The sequence below is a fragment of the Barbus barbus genome (assembly GCF_936440315.1).
Source record: "Barbus barbus genome assembly, chromosome: 44".
NCBI lineage: Eukaryota > Metazoa > Chordata > Actinopteri > Cypriniformes > Cyprinidae > Barbus > Barbus barbus.
The window spans coordinates 1,375,726-1,397,666 of record NC_136722.1 but is presented as its reverse complement, the minus strand read 5'-3'; the positions used below and the strand labels follow the sequence as shown (position 1 = coordinate 1,397,666).

The 21,941-nt window shown below is 36.9% G+C and overlaps 1 protein-coding gene across 1 annotated transcript in view; it reads right to left on the bottom strand.

Moving 5' to 3' along the window:
- Positions 1-21,941, bottom strand: part of LOC306863153 (F-box/LRR-repeat protein 7-like) — a 36,306-nt gene that overhangs the window by 8,450 nt on the left and 5,915 nt on the right. Inside the window, exon 2 of the mRNA XM_079406366.1 lies at positions 21,476-21,565. Coding sequence (XP_079262492.1) covers positions 21,476-21,565 — 90 coding nt within the window. The remainder of the gene's footprint in view (positions 1-21,475; positions 21,566-21,941) is intronic.

The window sequence follows — 21,941 nt, the reverse complement described above, 5'->3', positions numbered from 1 at the left end:
CTTTGGAATGCATGATCGCGTTTTACTTTCACTTTCAGTTTCGAGATGTACTCTGTTTATACTATGGAGCAGCAGTACTTGCCACACATTTAACAAGATCAGATGCTTCAGTGGTGCACAGGATCTGTAAATCATTCGCCATCATCCTCTGTTATCTCTCCTTACTCTGTTTATGTGGTAAGGGAAATCTTATGTACTGTAACAGGCTACCACTAGCAAGGAGCTAACCGTGTCTCTTTAGTGGCTCCTGTTATTTTATTAGAACGTGTTTTTTGCTTTCCGTGCCTTTCTGAATACAGACACAACCCATCCCTGCTCTTCACACCCCCTGCACAGCCTGGAACATAACATTTATTTCCATGATCTGCCATTTTTGCTGTTGTCCTCGCTCGTATTTCTTCACAATACCTGCAGAACTTCTGATGGTTCGGCTGGCGGCTGGCCTAGAACATGGGCGGGTTTATGCAAATGTTGGGGGCGTAACTATTAGTGATCCCGACTATTACGTCACAGGCGGTGTTATGTTCTGATTGGCCTATTTTTCAGTGGTCTTTTTTAATCACGAGATTTACATAAGAAGGAGGAAACAAAGGTGTTTGAGGTTCACTGCATGTCATTTCCATGTACAGAACTCTTATTATTCAACTATGCCAAGATAAAGATAGTTTTCCATTCTATGGCACCTTTAATACACATTATATGGTCAAAAGTATGTGGACGCCCATTTCTAATTTACGGATTTGGCTACTTCAGCTACATGCACCAACATAACATCCATCATGCAGCCACACAAACATTTACAGTACAAAGATCAGAACAAAAAGCTCAATGATTATGAATGCGGCACTATCACAGGAAGCCACCAGCAATGTATTGAAAGAAACCAGGCAAGAAATGTAAGAAGTACAATGAAAAACCATGAATCCAGTGTACAAATCTATAAATATAAGATTATATATTTCTTTATATGTTGAGTGACAACCTGAACTAACTTACCTGATATTTAAAAAAAAAAAACTGGGGGTCAATTACATAATTTCCATAACTTTTTTTTCTGCAAGTTGGTCGCACTACAAAATCAATTAGGATTCAAGCAGTTGTATAAGCAAAATATATGATATTATTATAACAGTAAACAACTATGCCAAACTATTTTATACAAATTTTATTTAAAGAATTTCATGCTTTTAATGAAGCTTAGTTCTCCATTATGGTATTAATATTGTATCACCTTGACCAACTTAATTAATGTGGTAATACTTGAAGTCTTTATACATTATAAAAGTATTTTATTGCTTTAATTATGACTTGTAATTCATCTTACATTGCATTTCATAATACTTTGCATACATTTGAATGCTTAACTATTCCTTGTTACAACCTTTAGAAAGTATACTTCAACAACAAACAGTCAATTTCAGATGTAACGAGACAATTATGAATGCAAAAATTATAATGCATTGCAACAGTGGTTACAATTATCTATGAAATGACTGCATTATACATTATGATATTATTTATACATAAATTCTTCAGAAAACAATTCAGACATTTAAAGCACCTTCATCACACAAAAGGTGTATCAAACTTAATGTATATATGACTTACATTTCCTAATGCAGTTTAATGAATGGATCTGGGGGGGGGGGGGTGTAATGGCATTGATTATTGGTTATTTTAGGGCATCTTATTGACTTTGGTTCTGCAAATCAGATGCCATCGGTTATAATAAAAGTTGAGTTTAGTGGTCTTCAGATGGATTACATTATGACTTTAATTTGTTTTAAATGCTTTTGCTCCATCCCACAGTGATTTACAGCATGTTCAGGGACAGACAGACTCCTTTCCCTTCTTCTTCATGTGAGAATGAATGACACGCAAAGCCCTCTGCTGTGCAGATTTGTGTGTTACTGTAGTTTTTGCGTGTGTGTGTATTTGCAAGTGCAGTAAGTCGAGGAGATTTGTATTCCAGACTTGACCTGAGATCAGTTTGATTCACGACAGGGTCATGATGACATACACAGACTCTCACTCTCGAGGGAGCTAAATGTCTTCGTCCTGACAGAAGACAGCTACACGAAACCCCTCCAGACCCTCACAGAGACACTCACTGAGCCGGGGCCACGTTCCACACCATTACGAGACTGATCCAAGACAAATAAAACAAACTGGGTTCAAATCACAGACTCAATCCATTATGCCTCGTCCAGTGTTCCTCTCTGCCAGTCCAACGAGGCCACATAGGCCAGAAACACAGTATGCAGATGTAATGCTTTCTGTTTCTATTTATCTATTTCACCCCTAAATGCCACATCAAAAGCAAAAAGTACTGTGCTTGCTCACTTTATGTCATACGACTTTTCCTGGCCAAATAGGAGTTTCATGGTCAGAATTAGGGCTGCTACACGATTATCATGGCCACAGAGTTCACATCATTGGGATATCTACAAAACTGAATCAATTCTGTAAATAAATTAATACATTTAATAAATAAATTTACTGATGCTCAAGAAGGCAACACAATGCATTAAGAGCGGGGCGATGATGATGTGTAAAAGTTTCTTATTTTGTTTAAAGATCATATTTTTTTCATTTGGTTTTGCACTTAAGAAGCTACATAAATACGTAAATGTTTCCCAGAAGACAAAATAAGTACAATTTACCCTGTTCATCCAATTTACAAGTTTACAACAGGAAACAACCCAGATTATTAAGAGGTATGTAAACTTTTGAACAGAGTCATTTTTATGAATTCAGTTATTGTTTTGTCTTGTGGAGAATATATAAACATCTGTTATGTGAAATAGCTTATTCAGGACAATAAACAATAACATGCAATTTTCATGATTTTGTTAAAATTATTAATATTTTGCATATTCTGCAAGGGGCGTGTAAATTTATGAGCACAACTGTATAATTAACACATAAGTAAAAAAAAAATTCAATATATGACAAGTAGCAATTCTTTATATAATATTATATATATATTGTAATATATTAACAATATATTCTTCTGTAACATTTCAGTACACATTAAATATTGTAGGTTAGTATTTAATGAATATATATTTTCTTTGCGTTACGGAAGGCCCCGATATACTTCACTCAAAACCAAAGAATGAATCAGTGTGATATAATTTCCAACCAATTCATGCCAAAACAAAGTTTGTATGGAGTTTGTTTTAAACAGTTCACAACAGCAAACTTTATGTAAAAGTGTGCTCCGCCCAGTAAACACCTTCAAACTCCCATTGGTCTGTGGTGATTATGTAATCGGTGGGTGTGTCTCTGTGGCTCCGCCTTCTTTTATGAGGAAACCTCCTCCTCCTGTTTTAACATGATGACTATCATAATCTGTTTATTCATATCAACATGTTTCTTTTGGAAAGTCTGAATAAATGGAGACTGTAACAGCTGGCACAATGATGCTGATGCATTCGTTTCTTATGATTGCTATTCCAGTACTGCGTCTGTGACAACTGTGGTATTCGTGGAACGGCTCCCATTTTTGCTCTATAAATACACTCAGGCCGAGCTGTTTGCATAATATCAATATATTAAACCAGGGCCTGTTTTGATTGTGCAACGGCACTAAAAATCCTCAGTAGGACAAGTTGACAGACCGAGTAAACAGGTTTTACAGAAAGGGCTCTGAATTACTCCTCCTGTGACCTTCAGTACAGGCTTTCTGAGCGGCCACAAGCAGCAGCGGCTCACAGAGTCAATCAGCTTCAGGCTTAAAGAGGAAAACACCGTGAAAGATTAAGCATTCGAGAACTGCACCGAGGGAATTCGCTGCTAGATCCCCTGCTTTGCTCTGCAACCGAAGCGGCGGTTCTGGGTGGTCCATTCATATTGCGGTTCCCTAGGGACACGTAGCGTGCAATACAGTCAGCATCTATGGATTTGGTGCACACAGCTGGAACGAGTCCCGGGAGGTTTGGTTCCTGCTGTGGTGTAATGGGTCATTACCAAGCTGCCCATCAAATATCCCAACCACTCAAAGCCCTGGCTCTATTCAGCAGAGCACTGGCTTTCATACTTGGGATTCCTGTACAAAAAAACATGATGATGACCATTGGTCCCACAAGCCCATGTGTTTATTCAAGCACTCCATAAATAATGGAGCAGACTTTGGCTAGAATCCAGTGTTTATGGATGTGTCCTTTGTTTAGGCAATGTATTGACCCCAAGCTAATTCGGGCTGACCGTGGAGTGAGTGCTGATGCTAAATTAACCGCTCTCTTGAAAACCAGCGTAAGACATAATGCACAGCGCTCCAGCGCCGCGGGTCATTTAGCCAATTCAACACACGTCTGTCACAGAAACATGCCACAATGACATTTAAATCAGTTCTTTATATATGTTTGAAAATATACTTGATCTATTTGATCTTTAAAGCTGCCTATATTTAGAGGGAACTCCGTATGAAATACATTCTTATAAAATAAAGGTACAAAAGCCTACCTTTTCAAAAGGTACACTTTTGTACCTTATTTACTCCTAAAAGGTGTATGTTAGTACCTTAAAGCTACATTTTAGTACCTTTTGAACAGACTTTGTACCTTTTTTTCTGAGAGAGTATTTGTATTTTCTGAGTCTGTTTCAGTATTATTTTGGTATTATTTATATACTATTGTAGAATTTGAAATAGTTTGATTTTTATATTTTCAGTATTCATTTTCAGTATTTTGCTTTTGTCATTTTATCTTTTTATTATATTTGGCTTATTTTTATTTCAGTTTTAGTTTTTTTACCTATAGTAATGCACACAAACCTTTTTTATTTCAGTTGGATTCAGAGGCAGCATTTTTTATTTTATTTTATTTTTTACATATATTTTACTTAATCTCAGCTTTATTTCAATTAATAAAAAAAGATTTAATTAACAATAACAATAACTGGTCTGCTTAACATGCAATGTAGAGTATTGCAGCATTACAGTAAAACCATTATTAATGAAATAATTACTTTTTATTTTAAGTTTATTAATAAACTAATAAAACATGGTATATGTAACGGAGCTGACGAGACGGGAGGCGTGCGGATCCATGTGCAAGCTTTTATTATGAAACATGGTCAAAAACACAGACAGGGTCGAAAAACAGCAAACAGGTATGGCACAGGCAAGACAAACGAGCAATCCTAAACGGGCTTGAGTAAGATGACAGCAAACGTCATTCAGAAGGCTAGACAAGCGGAATAATCCGTAAACGGCAGCAAAAGTTCAGGCGAGGAGCAAACACAGTCCGAAACAGCAAGCAAAGGGTTAATCCAAGATACGTTAGCAAGAATCAGGAACTAGGAAATCAGGAAACACAACAAGACTAGACCAAGACTAGAACTAGAAATTAGAAACTAAGACGGAAATGGCTCCGTAAGGCAGCTAACACTAGGAGAGTGCTAAACGCTAGACAATACTTGGCGATCTGAGTAGGCGTAATGTAGCGTGTGTAATAGCTCTCAGGTGAGCGTGTGATTGGTGACAGCTGTGTGAGCAGTGCAGTGGATGATGGGAAATGCAGTCCAGTGTGATGTGTGGTGTGAGAGTCAATATGATGGAGAGGCGACCTCTTGTGGCAGTCGGACGGAAGACCACGAACCAGATTCGTGACAGTATATGTACACAACTAAATTAATAATTTGGTAAATACAACTAATACAAACTATAATAATTTATATAACTAACCTTATTGTATATATTACTCCAGTACACTGAACATATTTGAATGGAGAACAATAATAAACAGACCGTTTAACTAAATATTTTGCTTCAAGTGAGAAAAAGGACCATTATTGAGATAAAACAGTAATAGACTAAGCATTTAACTAAATATTTTGATATAAAAATAAGACCTAAATTGCAGTGCAGTGACTTAAAGATTAATCATTTTTGAGTCTGTTCATTGACATGAATCATCTAAAAAAACGATTTGCTAGAATGAATCAACACTACATACAGTATGAACGAGAGAATTGCTTGGGTTAATAGCATTTTAGTGCATTTAACTCTCAAAACTGGCAGGACACTCAAGCTACACTGCTAGGAAATGAATAGTTTTGCGACCTTTCTTACAGTTCTTAATGAATACAAGCCTGTGAAAACAAGATCCACTGCTAGCTGTTGATGGCAAATAAGCAGTTAATAAGCTATAATTACACGTGTCACTGATCAAAGGAATGTTCCATATAAAGCCAAGCAGGCAGAGTTAATAACGTCCATTTTTCCAAATGAATTTCAATTGAATTGTGGCTGGCCTCACATTCCTTCTCCTGTTTGATCCAAAGCCTAGAAGCCAGAAACTAAGATCAACTTTACTCGCAGTGTTGGATTTGGAATCGTAATCAAAGCCGGTCTATCTGTTCATTTCCAATTGCCAACTGTAGACTAAACTTAGAACTAAAACAAACACACGCATGCTAGACAAAACACAGAGGAACAGCCAAAACCATTCAGACAAAACATCTTTCAGGCCTGGAAAAAGTGTTATATAGTTAGCACAGTAAATCATGAGAAGTAACCTGGTACAATGCTATCTGACTATAAACTGCTCGTCTGTAGGCCAGTTTTCGGAAGCACGTATGATGTTTCACACTTGGCCAATTTCTCCACTATTTCCAAGCGGTTTTTGAATGTATAATTAGACTCGTATCTCTTCCAGCTGACTGGCCTTGATGTGAACTGCCAAAGTCTGCATATGGTGGAGGAATCCACAGGCATGAGATATCAGAGAAACAGGTTAACCATCTGGTCTTCAACTTGGACAAAGCAAAGCTCGCGCATTTCAAGTGGGAAACCACAGCGAGGGCTTTTGGCTGAACATATTCCCCAGTGATGGACAAAACAGCACCGATCAAAAAGTTCACAAGAAGTGATCATCCATTAGCTAATCATTGGACGCAACGCAGCGCTTTGATGTGTGCCTTCAGTGCTGAAGATAATGAACATCACTGCACTTGCATGTTCTTGAATGGAACAGCAACTGAACAGTAATGGGATAAAAACTTTCAGCCTGCGTTACAAAATCCAGGTGCTCTGAATGTTTTAACACATTTCTATGCAGTTGGTGTTCTGTATGCTTGATTATTGGCCCGAGTTTAATAAGTCCATTCCAAGTCTCAATGATAATCTGGAGCCAAATTCACAAAACATTCATGTGCTAATGTCAGTTTGATCTGGACAGGATTTTCTTTTCCCCAAAAATGCTATTTAGTGTTATCACATTGGACTAAAACTTACTAACTTTGTTCACACAGAGTATAATGACTTTTTTGTACTTTTTTTAAGGATTCCCCCCACTTTATGACACTTGTGGTGTTCCCAGTCAAAAATGACCGTTCTACAAAGAATTGCCTGTAAACCTCTCATTATGCTATTTTACTACCAAATATTGGATTCAAGCTTTTTATTCATTTGTAAAGGTTTTGTGCTTCTTTTTGAAGCAGATCAATCCTAGGCCTTGGTTTTTGAGTGAAGATTGCCAAAATGATCCACAAATAATGTTTTTCACTTAAAAATTGAAGTGCGTAAGCTCAGATCAATGAGGCCTATGATCAATCTGCTCCAAAAACAAACACAAAACCTGTGCTAATTGAAAGAACACAAGTTGGTTAAAAAAGACTGAATACGATATATATGGTAATAATAGCATAACAAGAGATTTACAAGCAATTTTAAAATACCAGTTATTTTTGAGAATTCTCAGCTCAAGTGTTAAAAAATAAAAGGCAGATTTAAAAAATGTGGTTTTTCACACAACAACAAAAAAAGTAAAACACCAAAGCCTCTCATTTTCTTTTTCAAATTTGAAACAAATACTAGCAATAATAAAATAATAAATGAATAAATAAATAAAGATGTTCTTAAGATTTTTTAAGACCTTATACATTTTTCAAGATTGCACTTGACAAACTTCTTGACTTCTTTCCTAAGAAGATTTTTGGAAATCCATCTCCTGATCTCTAGACAAGACATCTATTGATTTTTTTAAAGCCTTTTTATTGTCCTCCAGGCGAAAACTACTGGTGTAACTGCTTAGAAAAGCAAACGAAGACTTCTCCTATCAATCATGTCACTATCACAAACAGTGTGGGCAGATTAGTTTGAGGCTTAGTACCTAAAGTAAACAACCTCTAACCTTAAATATGACCAATAATAATAGTGATTTTAGCGTTTGCAATCAGCAAAGTGAAAAGTATCACCTACACACGCTGTGAGGAAATACGTGATGACAGAGCAGGGAATAGAACAAGTCAGTGGTAATTATTAAAAAATGCAGATGATGAAGGAGAGAGCGTGGGGGAGGCTAAATTTGGCTCTTCAAAACTAATTTTCCCAAGGTCCAGGCAGCAGTAAAATATCAGTTAAGTTATTCATCAGGGAGTCTGGTGATGAGTTAAAGCTCTGGAGCCAAGATGACTCAAGTGTGTGAAGAGCAGCCGGTGTTTGACTGCCAGTAGCTTAATGCACACGATCCACATCAGCAGCGCCGTTCAAGTGCTTTTTTGATGAGCTCCTTTCCATCAGATCTTTCCACATGTGCAGTGCTGCCAAATGAAAGCTGTTCGTAGAGTGTGAGAAACACTCTACTATTCTGTACTCAATTGACTTTGGCAAAGACACGCCGCTTATTCAAAATGAGGGAAGTACATTGTCTGGGACATAAATGGTAGGTGTAGCAGTGATTTAAAATGGTTTCTACAGTAAATGAACTCATTAAAGGAATATTCCTGGGTTCAGTACAAGTTAAACTTAATCAATAGCGCTTCTGGCAAAATGTTGTTTACCAAAAAAATTAAAAATAAAATAGGTTACAATGAGGGACTTGGTGAATGGGGTCTGTTTTTAAACATTAGATTTTCAATAGTATAGCTAAAATATGTAAACAATGTGTTAAGATGATTTTAGTGTGAAAACATCACTTACTCTGCTTAAAGTTATATCTAGTTTTACATCTGTGTCGTCTTAAACTCTACAACTCAAAATGACTGTAAAAATTATGTTACACTGACTGCATGTGAATGTTCATGTTGCATCCTTTCATGCGAGTAAAAAGTTTATCACATTGAATTTCCACACCAAATTTTCGTCTAGGTATGAACAAGCTTTAAGGAGCTGCTGGAGTGTTGCTATGCAGTTTTCAAGGTGTTCAAAGGAGTGTTTTGGTCCTCACTCAAGTCTCTAGGATATCCAAGTCTTCAATGCAAGTCTATGGGATTTTTCTGGCAATTATATTGTACGTCTGGCAAAATTGGATTACTTAGAGAAGAAATAGCTCATCTCATCTTAACAAGTTGCATGATTTGAGGACTTCCATAAGTATGAGCTAATAATTGGATGTTGAGACAAAAACATGGAAAAGCAGTTGCCCACCGCCCAAGTCTTCAATGAAGGCCTCACTGAAACACAGTAAGCATCTCCCTTCACATCCTCAATAGAGGAGACTCTAGGGGAAATGGGTCTTTACTGAGCATGTGCGAGCAGGAGATCCTCCTTCTGGAGAGTTCACCAAGAAAAACAAAAATACCCAAAGGACCTCCTCCAAGGCCTACAAAATCTGCTGCAAGGATATTCGATCCGTCCCATTCTCCTCTCCACAGCTCATAGATCTTTACATGCAGCAGAAATATAAGGGCAAAAGCAACACTACCGCCAGACTATTGTGTTTTACATCCCTCCCAAGCTGTATTTCACCATTCAAGACCCAGTCCAGCAGATCTGGTCCGTTTTACACCTAATCATTGGCTTAACACCTCAAACTCCATCCGATTTCTATCATGGCACTGCAGTATCATTTAGCACCTTGAAATATAGGCTATCAAAAGTTCTTGAGCAACTTGCCTGGAATATCAAGGACTGAAACTTAATGACATCTACCAGACATGTGCACAGCAGACACAGTTAAACGCTCGCAGATCACACAAATCACAGACAAACATTCATAATGGGTTGCAAGATGTTCTGGGAAGGCCCCCTGCACTATATAGTTATGACAAGAAGCAAATTGTGGCAACTGCTGTAATGTGGTCATGGACATCTGGAGGGCTGACTGACTAAGCCCTCTGATTTGGAAAGAGAGGGATTGATGAGGTAATGCTATGTTGTCCAGATTGGGTCCGTAGATTCGGGTTTAACCAGAGAGAAAGCCATGCTCCAACATTCCATGAACTATTATCCCCAAACACATCGTAAAAGTTTGTTGTTTAGGAACCTCGCAGTTAAAATTGCGTTCCTCTACGGAGAGGTGTTGAATCATACGTTGTGAAAGGGTCCCTGTGAAGTTCTACCAAAACTTGGCTCCGTCAAAACCCAGCTCCTGCTCGTGTGATGGTTCAATCAGAGGGTAAGGAGTTACATATTTTCACAGTTGTGTTTTTAATGATTGAGAAGTTCATACCATCAGGGGGCCTCCTTTGAAGAGCCCAAACACAACTCTAGGTCTAGGTGAAACAGAGAACATAAGGTTCGATTCTTGACTGAACCAGGTGCACGAGAGCCAAAACCACAAATTTGACTGAATGAAGCCTTTACTTTTCATTGCCCAGTGCATTCATAATACCAACTTGACAGCTGACGGCTGTCTGGAGATTGGTTCACTTAAAAATGAACGTTCTGTGATCATTTACTCGTTCCAAACCAATATGACATTCTTACTTCTGTAGAACATGTCTCAGTGTTTTTATCCATACAGGTCTGGAACAACACAATGGTGTGTATCCTTTGAAATTGCTCGGTGCAATAAAGCAGGGAATTATCAGAAATTTCTTAAAATTGTGGATTGCACTACCCAATAACATGTAATTAAGCAATTAGGTTTGCCCTGTGCACATGTCAGCATTGCCCTGGGAAATGAAAACGACTTGGTCATGAGTCTAGGGCCTTGTCCACACAAATAAACGCATCTTTGTCTCTCAGTGTTGGCCTTCCGTCCACACAGAGACAGCGTTTTTGTCAAGGAAAATTAAGAAAATAAATTTGAAAATGGCGTTTTCGCATTGTAGTATGGACTGAGAAAACGGAGGCTTTTGAAAACGATGACGCATGTTTAGTCATGTGACACATATTGTACCAATATATATCTATGTTCATACCCGTATTGTGCCTGTTATGTGCTATTCACTTTCACACTATTGCTAAATATGTGTTACTCTGTACACTCTTCATATCACAGTCCTGCAAAGATGACAGAAAATTCACTCGCGATTGCTGTTTGCGGCAAAACATGATGAGGGCCGTTGCGATCAGACATACAATCGTGAGTGAGTGCGTCCAGGACGCGTCAGTGAATGGTGAGTTATTTTCCTAAATAAAATGATCCCTGTCAGAAGAATTGCATTAAAATGGATCATGTCTGTTCAGTGTGTCGTGCTTTTTTTTTAGGCTTCACGCATGTGCACTACAGCTAATTTAACGCTTTCTGATGTTTCAGTGCGGATGAGAAACCTTTGGAAAATGCTTGAAAACGCTAGTGTGAACAGTGTTTTAAAACAGAAACACCATTTTCAATTCATGTAGACATATATAGGTGGAGAAATTGAATCGGCAACACCTGCAGTCCATCAGAAACAAATTAAGAGGACTACAAAAAAGGTGCTTATACTGCGGTATGGTGAGCTAATATTTCTTTATAGTATAGTAGATGTTTTGCCAGTGACATATTATTTGGAGGACTCTTAAAAGTGCAAAGCTGAATTTTCTTTTCCCATCTACTGCCTTTCATATCACTGCTCAGGATAGTCGCTAGTGAACGGTTTTTCGTGCCAGATTAATTACTCGCATGGTAGGCTCATTCATCCATGCACATGAACACATTTAATCTAAAATGCATACAGCTTCTACAAAAAAGCCATATTGAATGGTCTTCCACTGTCTTGTGTAAACATGACTGAAACCTCAATATCTGTTTTCCATCAACTTCAGCGAACATTTTTGTATAATTTGAGTTACGTTGAGTAGGGTCAATTAGACAGAAACAGATCTTAAGAATGCACACATAGAAACTGTTCCACAAAAAATGCAACTACAGTACAAATATAGTAGCAATATAGTACCTTCAAGCCTAGTTTTATATTTGATGTATTAAGTATTAGCAGGGTATCTTGAATATGTGCAAGACATTTTTAAGCATTACGCCAGTAGGTGGAGACAAGTGACTGTCATCATTGACTCAACTGATTCATTCAAAACCACTCACTCGTTCAGGAACAAAATAAATGATTTGCTGAATTCGGACCTGCATACTACTGTACTCTTACTATTTCTGCCATATAATGAAATGGCAAAAATATTACTAGTAGTATGCAAGTATGTGGTTCCAAATTCAGTAACTGTCTCTGTGAGTCGTTGAATAATTCACTTGATTTGATCATGCATTAAAACCAATTTTCATTGATGGAGAAAGATGAATTTTGAGTCCAAAATTGTAAGTTACTCAACTTCTTGTTTATTGAACTGCTATATTAAAGCAATATCACATTTGCAATCATGCTGGTCCACTGCAAACGAAACAAATACATATGCTTTTATTAAAATTTTGTTTGGATGGAGAACATTGTCATTTAACTGTTTTTGAAGACATAGAGACAATTCATTAGCATTTGAAATATAAGCAATAAACCATCGGAAGGTAGTTTCCATAATTGTTTGCATCATAGAACGCTGTAGCCAGTTCCCAATGATCTATGAAGGAAATGTCCTAAAGAAATAGATATACCAAACTGCTTCTGCATAAACCGCACACTCTTGCACGCCAGGTTTAAGTTACGACATTTGACTGTGGTATTGTACCGTTTAATCCACAGCTAAATAAATCTGCCGTACTCTCCCATGTCTCTCTTTATGCAATAGGCCGAAAGTCTTTGGCAATGCAGTCGGTCTGATTCGGGAGAAATTGATTAATAGGTTTTACTTGGGCTGATCTGTCCAATCTGCTGTTATTTAGTGCTAGCCATCAGTAATCAGTGCTGTCACTTGGCTTCACTTAAAACCCCATTACTCCTTAGCACAGGTCTCTGAAGCCCAGTATAACAAATTTCCACTCATGCTTCTATTATCTGCACATGAGAAGATTGACAATGACACCTCGCACATTGTGCAATTCTGTATGATGAGAAAAATATGAAGAGGGAATGTTAGTAATCTAGAGGTTTACAAATAACTGTTAATGACAGGAGCCCTTGAGGAGAGAGAACGCTTGAATACAGTAGAGACCGACAGCACTGCAGACCTCGGACTGTTAAACTGCACCTCCGTTGACCTCACAGTGTGGACAGAGAGCTAGAAACACGAGTCCACATATCACTCCTGCAGAAGCAGCACAGGAGGAGGCTGCTGATGAGTCCTGCTGGGAATTCCTCCATGCATTTGTCTGAGGAAGGGAAAGTCCGTCTATTTGAGATAAACTTGTTCTAAGGAAATTCCAATATATGGAAGGATTTACACTTTACTCCCTGTGTGTAACAGCGATTTGAGTCTCTTAGAATGCCATAAGATCACTACAGTAACAAATGGAAACAACTGGAACACTATAAAATGTACTGGACCACTCAATATATATCTATGAAATATATATATCTATTTAAATAAAAGGTTTGTGAGGGCAAACTCTCTGTTGACTTGAGATAGCAGTTAAAAAAAAAATAAGAATTAGGTTAAATTTAAATTAGTTTTAAAAGCTTTAAGTTTGAAGTAGTTTAAATATTTGGCATAGTTTTCAAAGTTGGAAAGTTAAATAAACATAAATAAAAACCTAAACATTAACATGTATATAATTATAAAAAAATGTGTTTTATGGTGAACGCAGACGCGATGGTCAGTAGGCCCATGACGCGCCATTCCCTCATGTTTGCGGCTGAAAGCAAATGATCATAATCGATGGACAGCTATGCCCGTGAAAAGACATCAGCAATCCAGTGCCGAGAAAAGAATAAGAAAAAAAAAAAAACCCGTGCATCATTTTTAGGTAGGCTACATTCTTAATTCTGTAAAACATTTTTGGCTGTTGACGTTAATAACGTGTTTTAATGTCGGTAATAATTTAACCACCAACAAGGCATATAATATTCTCTCTGACTTTCCATGTTCCCTTACGAAAACTAGCCATGGTTTTACTACGAATAAAACCAAAAATCATGGTTCTAATAGCCATGGATGGCAACCACATATTAAAAATGGTTTTGTTACTTCAAATACTAGTATACAAAGAAGTATTAAGATAATATTTTTTTGTGGTTATAAAAACAGACCTAAGCCAACAACGGCCTTTAAAATAACTTAAAATACATTATATAAAAACAATGAGGCAATAATGATTGGTTAATTAATAATTATATGGTTTCATTGAAAAACACTGTTAAAATACATAATTTAATACAAAATAAACAATTTAGATATTTACATAACATATTTTTACAAATGCTTGTAAAGGGAGACAAAGGTCTGGTAATATATTACAGAACGATCAAGTCCTTTAATATTGACCTAACATTTACGCTAATTCAAATATCCACTTCATCTTTTCATTTTTGGCCACCTTTTTGCAATAGAAATGCTACAGCCTCGGTCTTCAAAACATGTGGACATCACAACCCTTACAAAAATTAACCATGGTTTTATCGTAGTAAAACTGCTCAACTTTCTTTTGTGTGATTTTTGAATGCTTGAGACTAAAAAACAAAATCAATCAGACAACTATATTATTATTTTATTTATTATTTATTGACTTTTTTTAAGTTCTATTTTGACCCCTATAGTGGGTGTTATTTTATTTTATTATTTTTTTTACATCCGTAATATTTGGGGGAGGGCGCACAACAATACAATCCTGCTTAGGGCACCCATTTGGCCAGCAGCAGCCCTGCATACTACAACTACATTTAAATATTTATGTACTTAATAAAAATACCTTGCAGTTGTGCGTTTGGTATACTGAACTGGTATACTTAAAGTCTGCTAAATTAGAACAACTCATTTTGTGCTTAATGCACTTTTTTAGGACTAGCAGTAGCCTATTTATCCATTAGTACTGTGACTGAGCCAAATCTCTGATAAATGGTCCTGTTGGACTAGGGAGGAAATTTTCAATTCTGTGAAATACAGTGGTGTGAAAAAGTGTTGGCCCCCTTCCTGAATTTTTCTTTTATTGCATGTTTGTCACACTTTAATGTTTCAGATCATCAAACAAATGTAAATATTAATCAAAGATAACACAAGTAAACACAACCTGCAGTTTTTGAATGAAGTTTTTTATTATGAAGGGAAAACAAAATCCAAACCCACATGGCCCTGAGTGAAAAAGTGCTTGCCCCTAAACCTAATAACTAGTTGGGCCACCCTTAGCAGCAACAACTGCAATCAAGCGTTTGCGATAACGTGCACTGAGTCTGTTACAGCGCTGTGGAGGAGTTTTGGCCACTCATCTTGGCAGAATTGTTGTAATTCAGCCACATTGGAGGGTTTGAACATGAACCGCCTTTTTAAGGTCATGCCACAGCATCTCAATAGGATTCAGGTCAGGACTTTGACTAGGCCACTCCAAAGTCTTCATTTTGTTTGTCTTCATCCATTCAGAGGTGGATTTGCTGGTGTGTTTTGGATCATTGTCCTGCTGCAGAACCCAAGTTGGCTTCAGCTTGAGGTCACGAACAGATGGCCGGACATTGTCCTTCAGGATTTTTTGGTAGACAGCTGAATTCATGGTTCATTTATCACAGCAAGTCTTCCAGGTCCTGAAGCAGCAAAACAGCCCCAGACCATCACACTACCACCAACATATTTTGCCAACACTTTTTCACACCACTGTATTTACATAGTACATTAAAGTCTTTAAAAAGAAAACTTCAATACGACTCATTGAAAGAGGTATTTGTTTAATTCCTCACTGCAGAAAACTGACCAAGTGGCACCACAAAGTGGGTTAATAATCCTCCTGTGCTAACAGCTCTGGTCTCATAATTTGTTATTCGTCCTTGAACAATCTGTAGTGAAACCACACCTCAAACACACGGCGAGCCAAAGAAAACTATCCAGGGACAACCATTCCTAGGCCAGGCCTGAATTTATAGTGTATATTTTGAACCACATCCCAAATAAGGAATGTGGACTTGTGAGCATTTTAACTACTTTAGCTAAGCACCTCGTCAAATTCTCTCTCATATTGACAATTCGTAAGGAGCTAAATTTAGCTATTCATAAGATGATAAATCTGTGTTGTATTTCTCTTGAAAAACAGAGACAGGAGACTCCTTTTAAGATGGCAAAGCAGTGTGCTCCACTAGAAAACGGTCCCACTTTTAAATGTTTCCATATAATGGGAAGATATTTGAGATGTTCCGTTGAGCATTATCTTTTGTAGGCTCAAAGAGGTTTTATTAGTGTCATGGTGTTCTTTGAAATAAACTCTCAAATATCCGCTGAAGTTCAGATGAGCGAGGGTGGTCTATCTACTGTTCCTCTTTCCAGCTGAACAACCAGATGCCTCAGAGATTGTGGAAAACAGATGAAGGCTGCAGGTGTTTAAAATGTGTGTTCGCTACCAAACCTCGACAGCACTGGATCTGAGAAGCACTCAGTCTTTCAAAATCAACCAGTAAGGAGCATCATCCTTCTTACATTCATCAAGGTCCAAAACTGATGGACCTTGAGGCCAGAATTATATGAGTGATGGTAGGATGGTTGGCACAAGACATTCTCAGCATTTTAATGGTTTGGGTCGAGACTTTCCCACACTTTGGAAAGCCAGTCAGTGTTCAATGATAAATAGAGAAGAAAGTGTTCATGCTAAGAGCACAATATGTTCCCCGTTAAGCTCAGCTGGGCATTATTATCCATTTGCAAACATGAAATTGTGTTTGGTATAATTGCATTAAAATATGCATATATTAATCCTTTTGAAAATGAATTATTTGCTGTTTTTAGTAGTGACATTAGTTGTGTATAAAAGCATAGATCATGGCATACAATAAATGACCTGTCACAAAAGTGCGTTGTTATTTTATTCCTCATACTTTATGTGAAATGTGTCTCCAGTATAAAAGAGAATTTTTGTGGGAAAATTTACCAAGCGATGAGAAAATTTGACCTCATTCTTTCATTTGATCATCATTTTTACATTGCGATTCCTTAAAAAATAGGGTTAGTTACTCCATTTTATTTACTTTACTAATTGGACACATACTTTTATTTTAATTAACTTTTTTGTGTGTTTGTTTTATTTTTGTGTTTATTTTAGACCCTGTACTACCATATTGTTTAAATATAATGCAATCATGGGATTTATAGTTATTATGTTTTAGTAGAACCCATAAAAGCAAGTTCTGTCTCAATTAATGAAGATGTATGTTTTTACAAAAATTACCACACCCAAAAATATGGTGAACTGCCTTCACAACATACACATATGCATTTATCCCACTGTGCATAAGTTGGACATTCACAGTGCCAAGCCTTTGTCATTCTTCCAGGCATTATGTGTGTTTGTGGCATATCCATTCTTGGAGAAAGCACACATCACTGTGGCCAAACAGTCTCCTGACTGACAATATGATATATCCTGACATTTCAGACACACTCGCATGTGTTTGTTATTCTGTGGAGAGCACCGTCCCACACAAGTGGATTCCATCCTTCCCTGAAGGCATAAATATAGAGGGATTCAAGGTCTTTACATTGTGTGTGAGTGTTTGTGTATATAGATTCACCAAAGACAACAAAAGATACTTTACAATAAATGAGAATGATTAACTGAAGAATTTTACTGCTAAATTAATTTATTCTGAACTAAATATGCATGATATTAATTTTCCATATGCTATTGCCCTTCAGTGTTTAAAAAAGTCAGTTCCTAGTTCCCTTTCTGGCTCCCTATCATGTATAAAGGCCAGTGCCGTGTGCTTAACATTTCAACTTTTTTATGTGATGACATTATTTCTTTGTTAAGTTTAGGGGACAGGAGTTTCCAAGTTTTTCACACAGATTAAACATCTAATCATAGCTCTTAATATTGACTTTAACCCCATTTTCATTTCCCTCATGTTTAAGCTTCCCTCGCTGAACCACATGAACTGGCAGCTTTACACGCACACTATGTCGCCCTCGTTAATGCCGGGCGTTGCTTAGTGAAATGTTTGTTGATATTCATTATTCCACCTTTCTGAGCCAAGAAACTATGAAATACTACGACTACAACCATAATCACGGGTCACACTCTATTAGCACCTGGCTCACTCTGTTTCACACAACCCAGATGCCCCATTTGGGGACAATATGGAGTTGGACCCGACTTCCCTGGCATGAAGCTCGAGTAGGGTGGGTACAACAGCAAAACAAGAACAGTGCCAACCTGGAAAACAGCTTTCCAGAGAGCTGTGGTGCAGCCCAACCACATACTGACTTTAAAACTAAATGTCAGATTTAAGCACGCATCTCAACGCAGTATGAAAATAAAAACAGATTCATGTAAATTAGTCTAAATGCCTAGATGATGTATTTCAAACACACTCTTTAAAAAACCTGTAAGAAACCTCCTGTACTCAAGAGGGCGATAGAGTCACTTTCAAATGTGTGTGCTGTTAAAACACATGATACATGATATTATTAAGGTTTAGCTTATTGAACCTTAACTAGCTATTAACACATCAACAGTTTTATTAACTTTAAGTACTTATAAACGTTGATAGTTTAACTAGTTAAACATAGACCGTTTAACTAACTAGCTACAAGCATGAAGGCAGAATAACTAACTTTAACTGTCATTTTTTGACAGTGGAACTTTAATTTTAATAAATTTGCATTATTTTAACTAGCTTAACAACAGTTTAACTAATTTGACTAGCAATAAACATGTCACAATTGAATAGTTTAATTAACTTATAAATGTAAACTATAAACAAGAAAACAGTTAAACTAACTTTTCCTTGCTTTATAGTCTTGTTGACAGTTTAATTTCACTAGCTATAAACATGTTGAATGTTTAACTGACTTAATTAGTTATAAAAATGTAGACAGTTTAATTAACTTTAGCTAGCTATAAACATGTAAACCGTTTAATGAACTTAAATAGCTATACAAACAGTTTATCTCATTTATCTAGCCACAAACATGTTGACAGTTTAACTACCTTAACTAGTAAAAAATGTTAACAGCTTAATTAACTTTAACTAGCTATACACTTCTTTAGACCGTTGAAATAACTTTAACTACATGTATCTATAAACTTGTTGACAGATGAACAAATTTTAACTAGCTATAAACGTGTCAAAAGTTTAACTTAACTAGTTATAAAAAATGTTGACAGTTTATTTAACTTTAACTATAAACAAGAAGACAGTTTAACTATCTTTAACCAGCTATAAACTTGTTGACAGTTGAACTAACTTTAGCTATAAACAGGTAAAAAGTGCAATTAATGTAATTAGCTAAAAATATCAACAGTTTAACTAATTTCACTAGCCATAAATATGTTGACAGTTTAACTACATTAACTAGCAACAAAAATGTTGAAAGCTTAATTAACTTGAACTAGCTTTAAACAAAAAGACAGTTCAACTAAATGTATAGCTATAAACCTGTTGACAATTGAACTAACTATAAACCTCAAAGGTTTAACTTAACTAGATATAAACATGTTGGCAGTTTAACTAACTATAAACATGTTAACAGTTCAATTAACTTACTGTAAAAAATGATCGTGATTTTAACGGTAAAAAACTGTGAAAATGCTACGGTAAAAACCTGTTACATGGTTAACGGAAAGTTACTGTAAAATTTACAGGGAAAAACCGTAAACTGACGTTCCCAGAATTCCCTGCGTTCCATTTCAAATTCTGTTTGAATTTGACGTTTTTTCTTTGAAATAACTATGTTTCTTCTTAGTTTTTTCTTATCAGTTATGTTTATTAGGGTTGTATGTTACATCTAATGTTGTTAAATTAATGTTTATAGCATATTTCAGTTTAATGAGTCTCACCATGATGGTGTTTAGTGCTTGTATGAATGACACTGTGCACCTTCTGTAAATGCTATTGTTTAAAAGTTGCTTGTGATGTGCTTTGGCTCATCATGTGATTTTCTCATCATCACCTGCATTTGGTGGATATCAGCGTATTTCAAAGGAACAAAACAGATTTCAGTACTTTAATAGGTTGGTATATTAAGATTATATCAGTTAAAGAAAATACGGTATTTAACTGTAAATTTAAGTTAAAACCGTAAAACCTAAAACGTTGCTACCGTATTTTTACGGTAGAATTCTGGCAACCACAGCTGCCAGTTTTTTACCGTAAATTTTAAGAATTTGTTTTTACAGTGATAAAACTATCAACAGTTTAAATAATTTCGCTAGCTATAAATATGTTGATAGTTACCTAAACTAGTTAAAAAATGTTGACAGCTCAATTAACTTAAACTAGCTTTAAACAAAAAGACAGCTGGACTTTGTTGACAACTGAACTAACTTTAACTAGCTATAAACATGTTGACAGTAACTTGCTCAGCATTTTTTCTTTTCTAATTGATATGTAAATGAGAACAGACCATAGATGAAGACGGTTTATGCACTGCATTATCAGTCAGTCTCTGACACGTTATGTAATGCTACGACGTGTGAAATCAAGCTTGAGCAGTAAGAAGTGTCTGTGTTCACATACTTGTGTGGAGTAAAGCATTATATAGTCCAGAGACAAAAACAAACACGTTGCATAAACGTTTCATCAACATACGTATGCGGTTGGCGATGAGGTGATGGTTGAGCTCAGTTCTCAGCCTTCAGCTGACGGAGATCCCACGCCAAATACACAGTAAAAATATTTACGCTAATGAAACTAAAAAGGCTATGGAACCAATAAATGAACGAGTTTGTTTAAACATGCACTGATAAATATAACAACACGGGTCAAATAGTTAGCCGCAATGGAAAGGAACACAAAAGGAACGCCGTAATCGTTAGTCCTATCATGTTACAAAACAACAGTGAAGTAATCTAATATGTGGAATATATCTGCGGGGGAGGTCCTGTAGTACATGAGAATATATGATGCATAAGCCAAGCGAAACTCACACTGGGATTAACAGATTTACTGTCTTTTTTATTAGCTGTTTTTACAGTACAGCACAGGGATGCAAAGGGTGTAATCCACACCACCCTAATGTAAAAACATCTCAATGATGTTTTCCTAATTTCAAGAGAGCCTCTAAGAAAAACAGCCACACACGCTCTGCGGTCCTGCAGCTAATATCCAGATATTAACCTGCCCTGGGGATTTTTCCTCTCCGCTCGCTCACAAGACAAACGGCCCACGAGTTAGCTCTGATGGGAATGTCAAGTTTGTTTTCAATTTCCAGGTTATCCTACGAGCACATGAGTTCGCTCCAAAATGTTAAGCATTTCATAAAGAGAGAGAGAGAGAGAGAGAGCAGAACGGAAGGGCGAATGGGAGTTAAGCAGGCATTTTGGCTCATAATGAAGACCAGATGGTTTACCTTCACTGGTAGCCACATTCTTGGGAGCTTTGGTGGGCGTATGATCAGTGCTGGAGCTCACATCTGAGGAGATACTGGAGCTACCCTTGCCTGGGACAGAAGGGAAGAAGGAAATAACATTTTGTGAAAACAGTGTTGTCGAGCTCATACTTGATTGTGTGCATTCGTGATCTGTACGGTCATCTCCATCGGCCAGCTGGTGTGCAGTTTCACAGAAGGGTGGGGTGCAACGATTCCCACTGTAAGTCAATATTATAACAGATGCAATAAAAGTACAATCGGACATTTTGGCCCCATCACTCATTCACTTGCTGAAACATTACCGAAAGCAAGGAAACTCCTCTTGTTCCTAATCCAAAGTGAGGTCTGAGGTTTTCATGATTAAAGATTTCGAGAGGAACTCATTACTCAGTGCTCATCAGGAACGCACTGAAGCTGAGCAAAAACCTTCGGTTTACATCTTCCT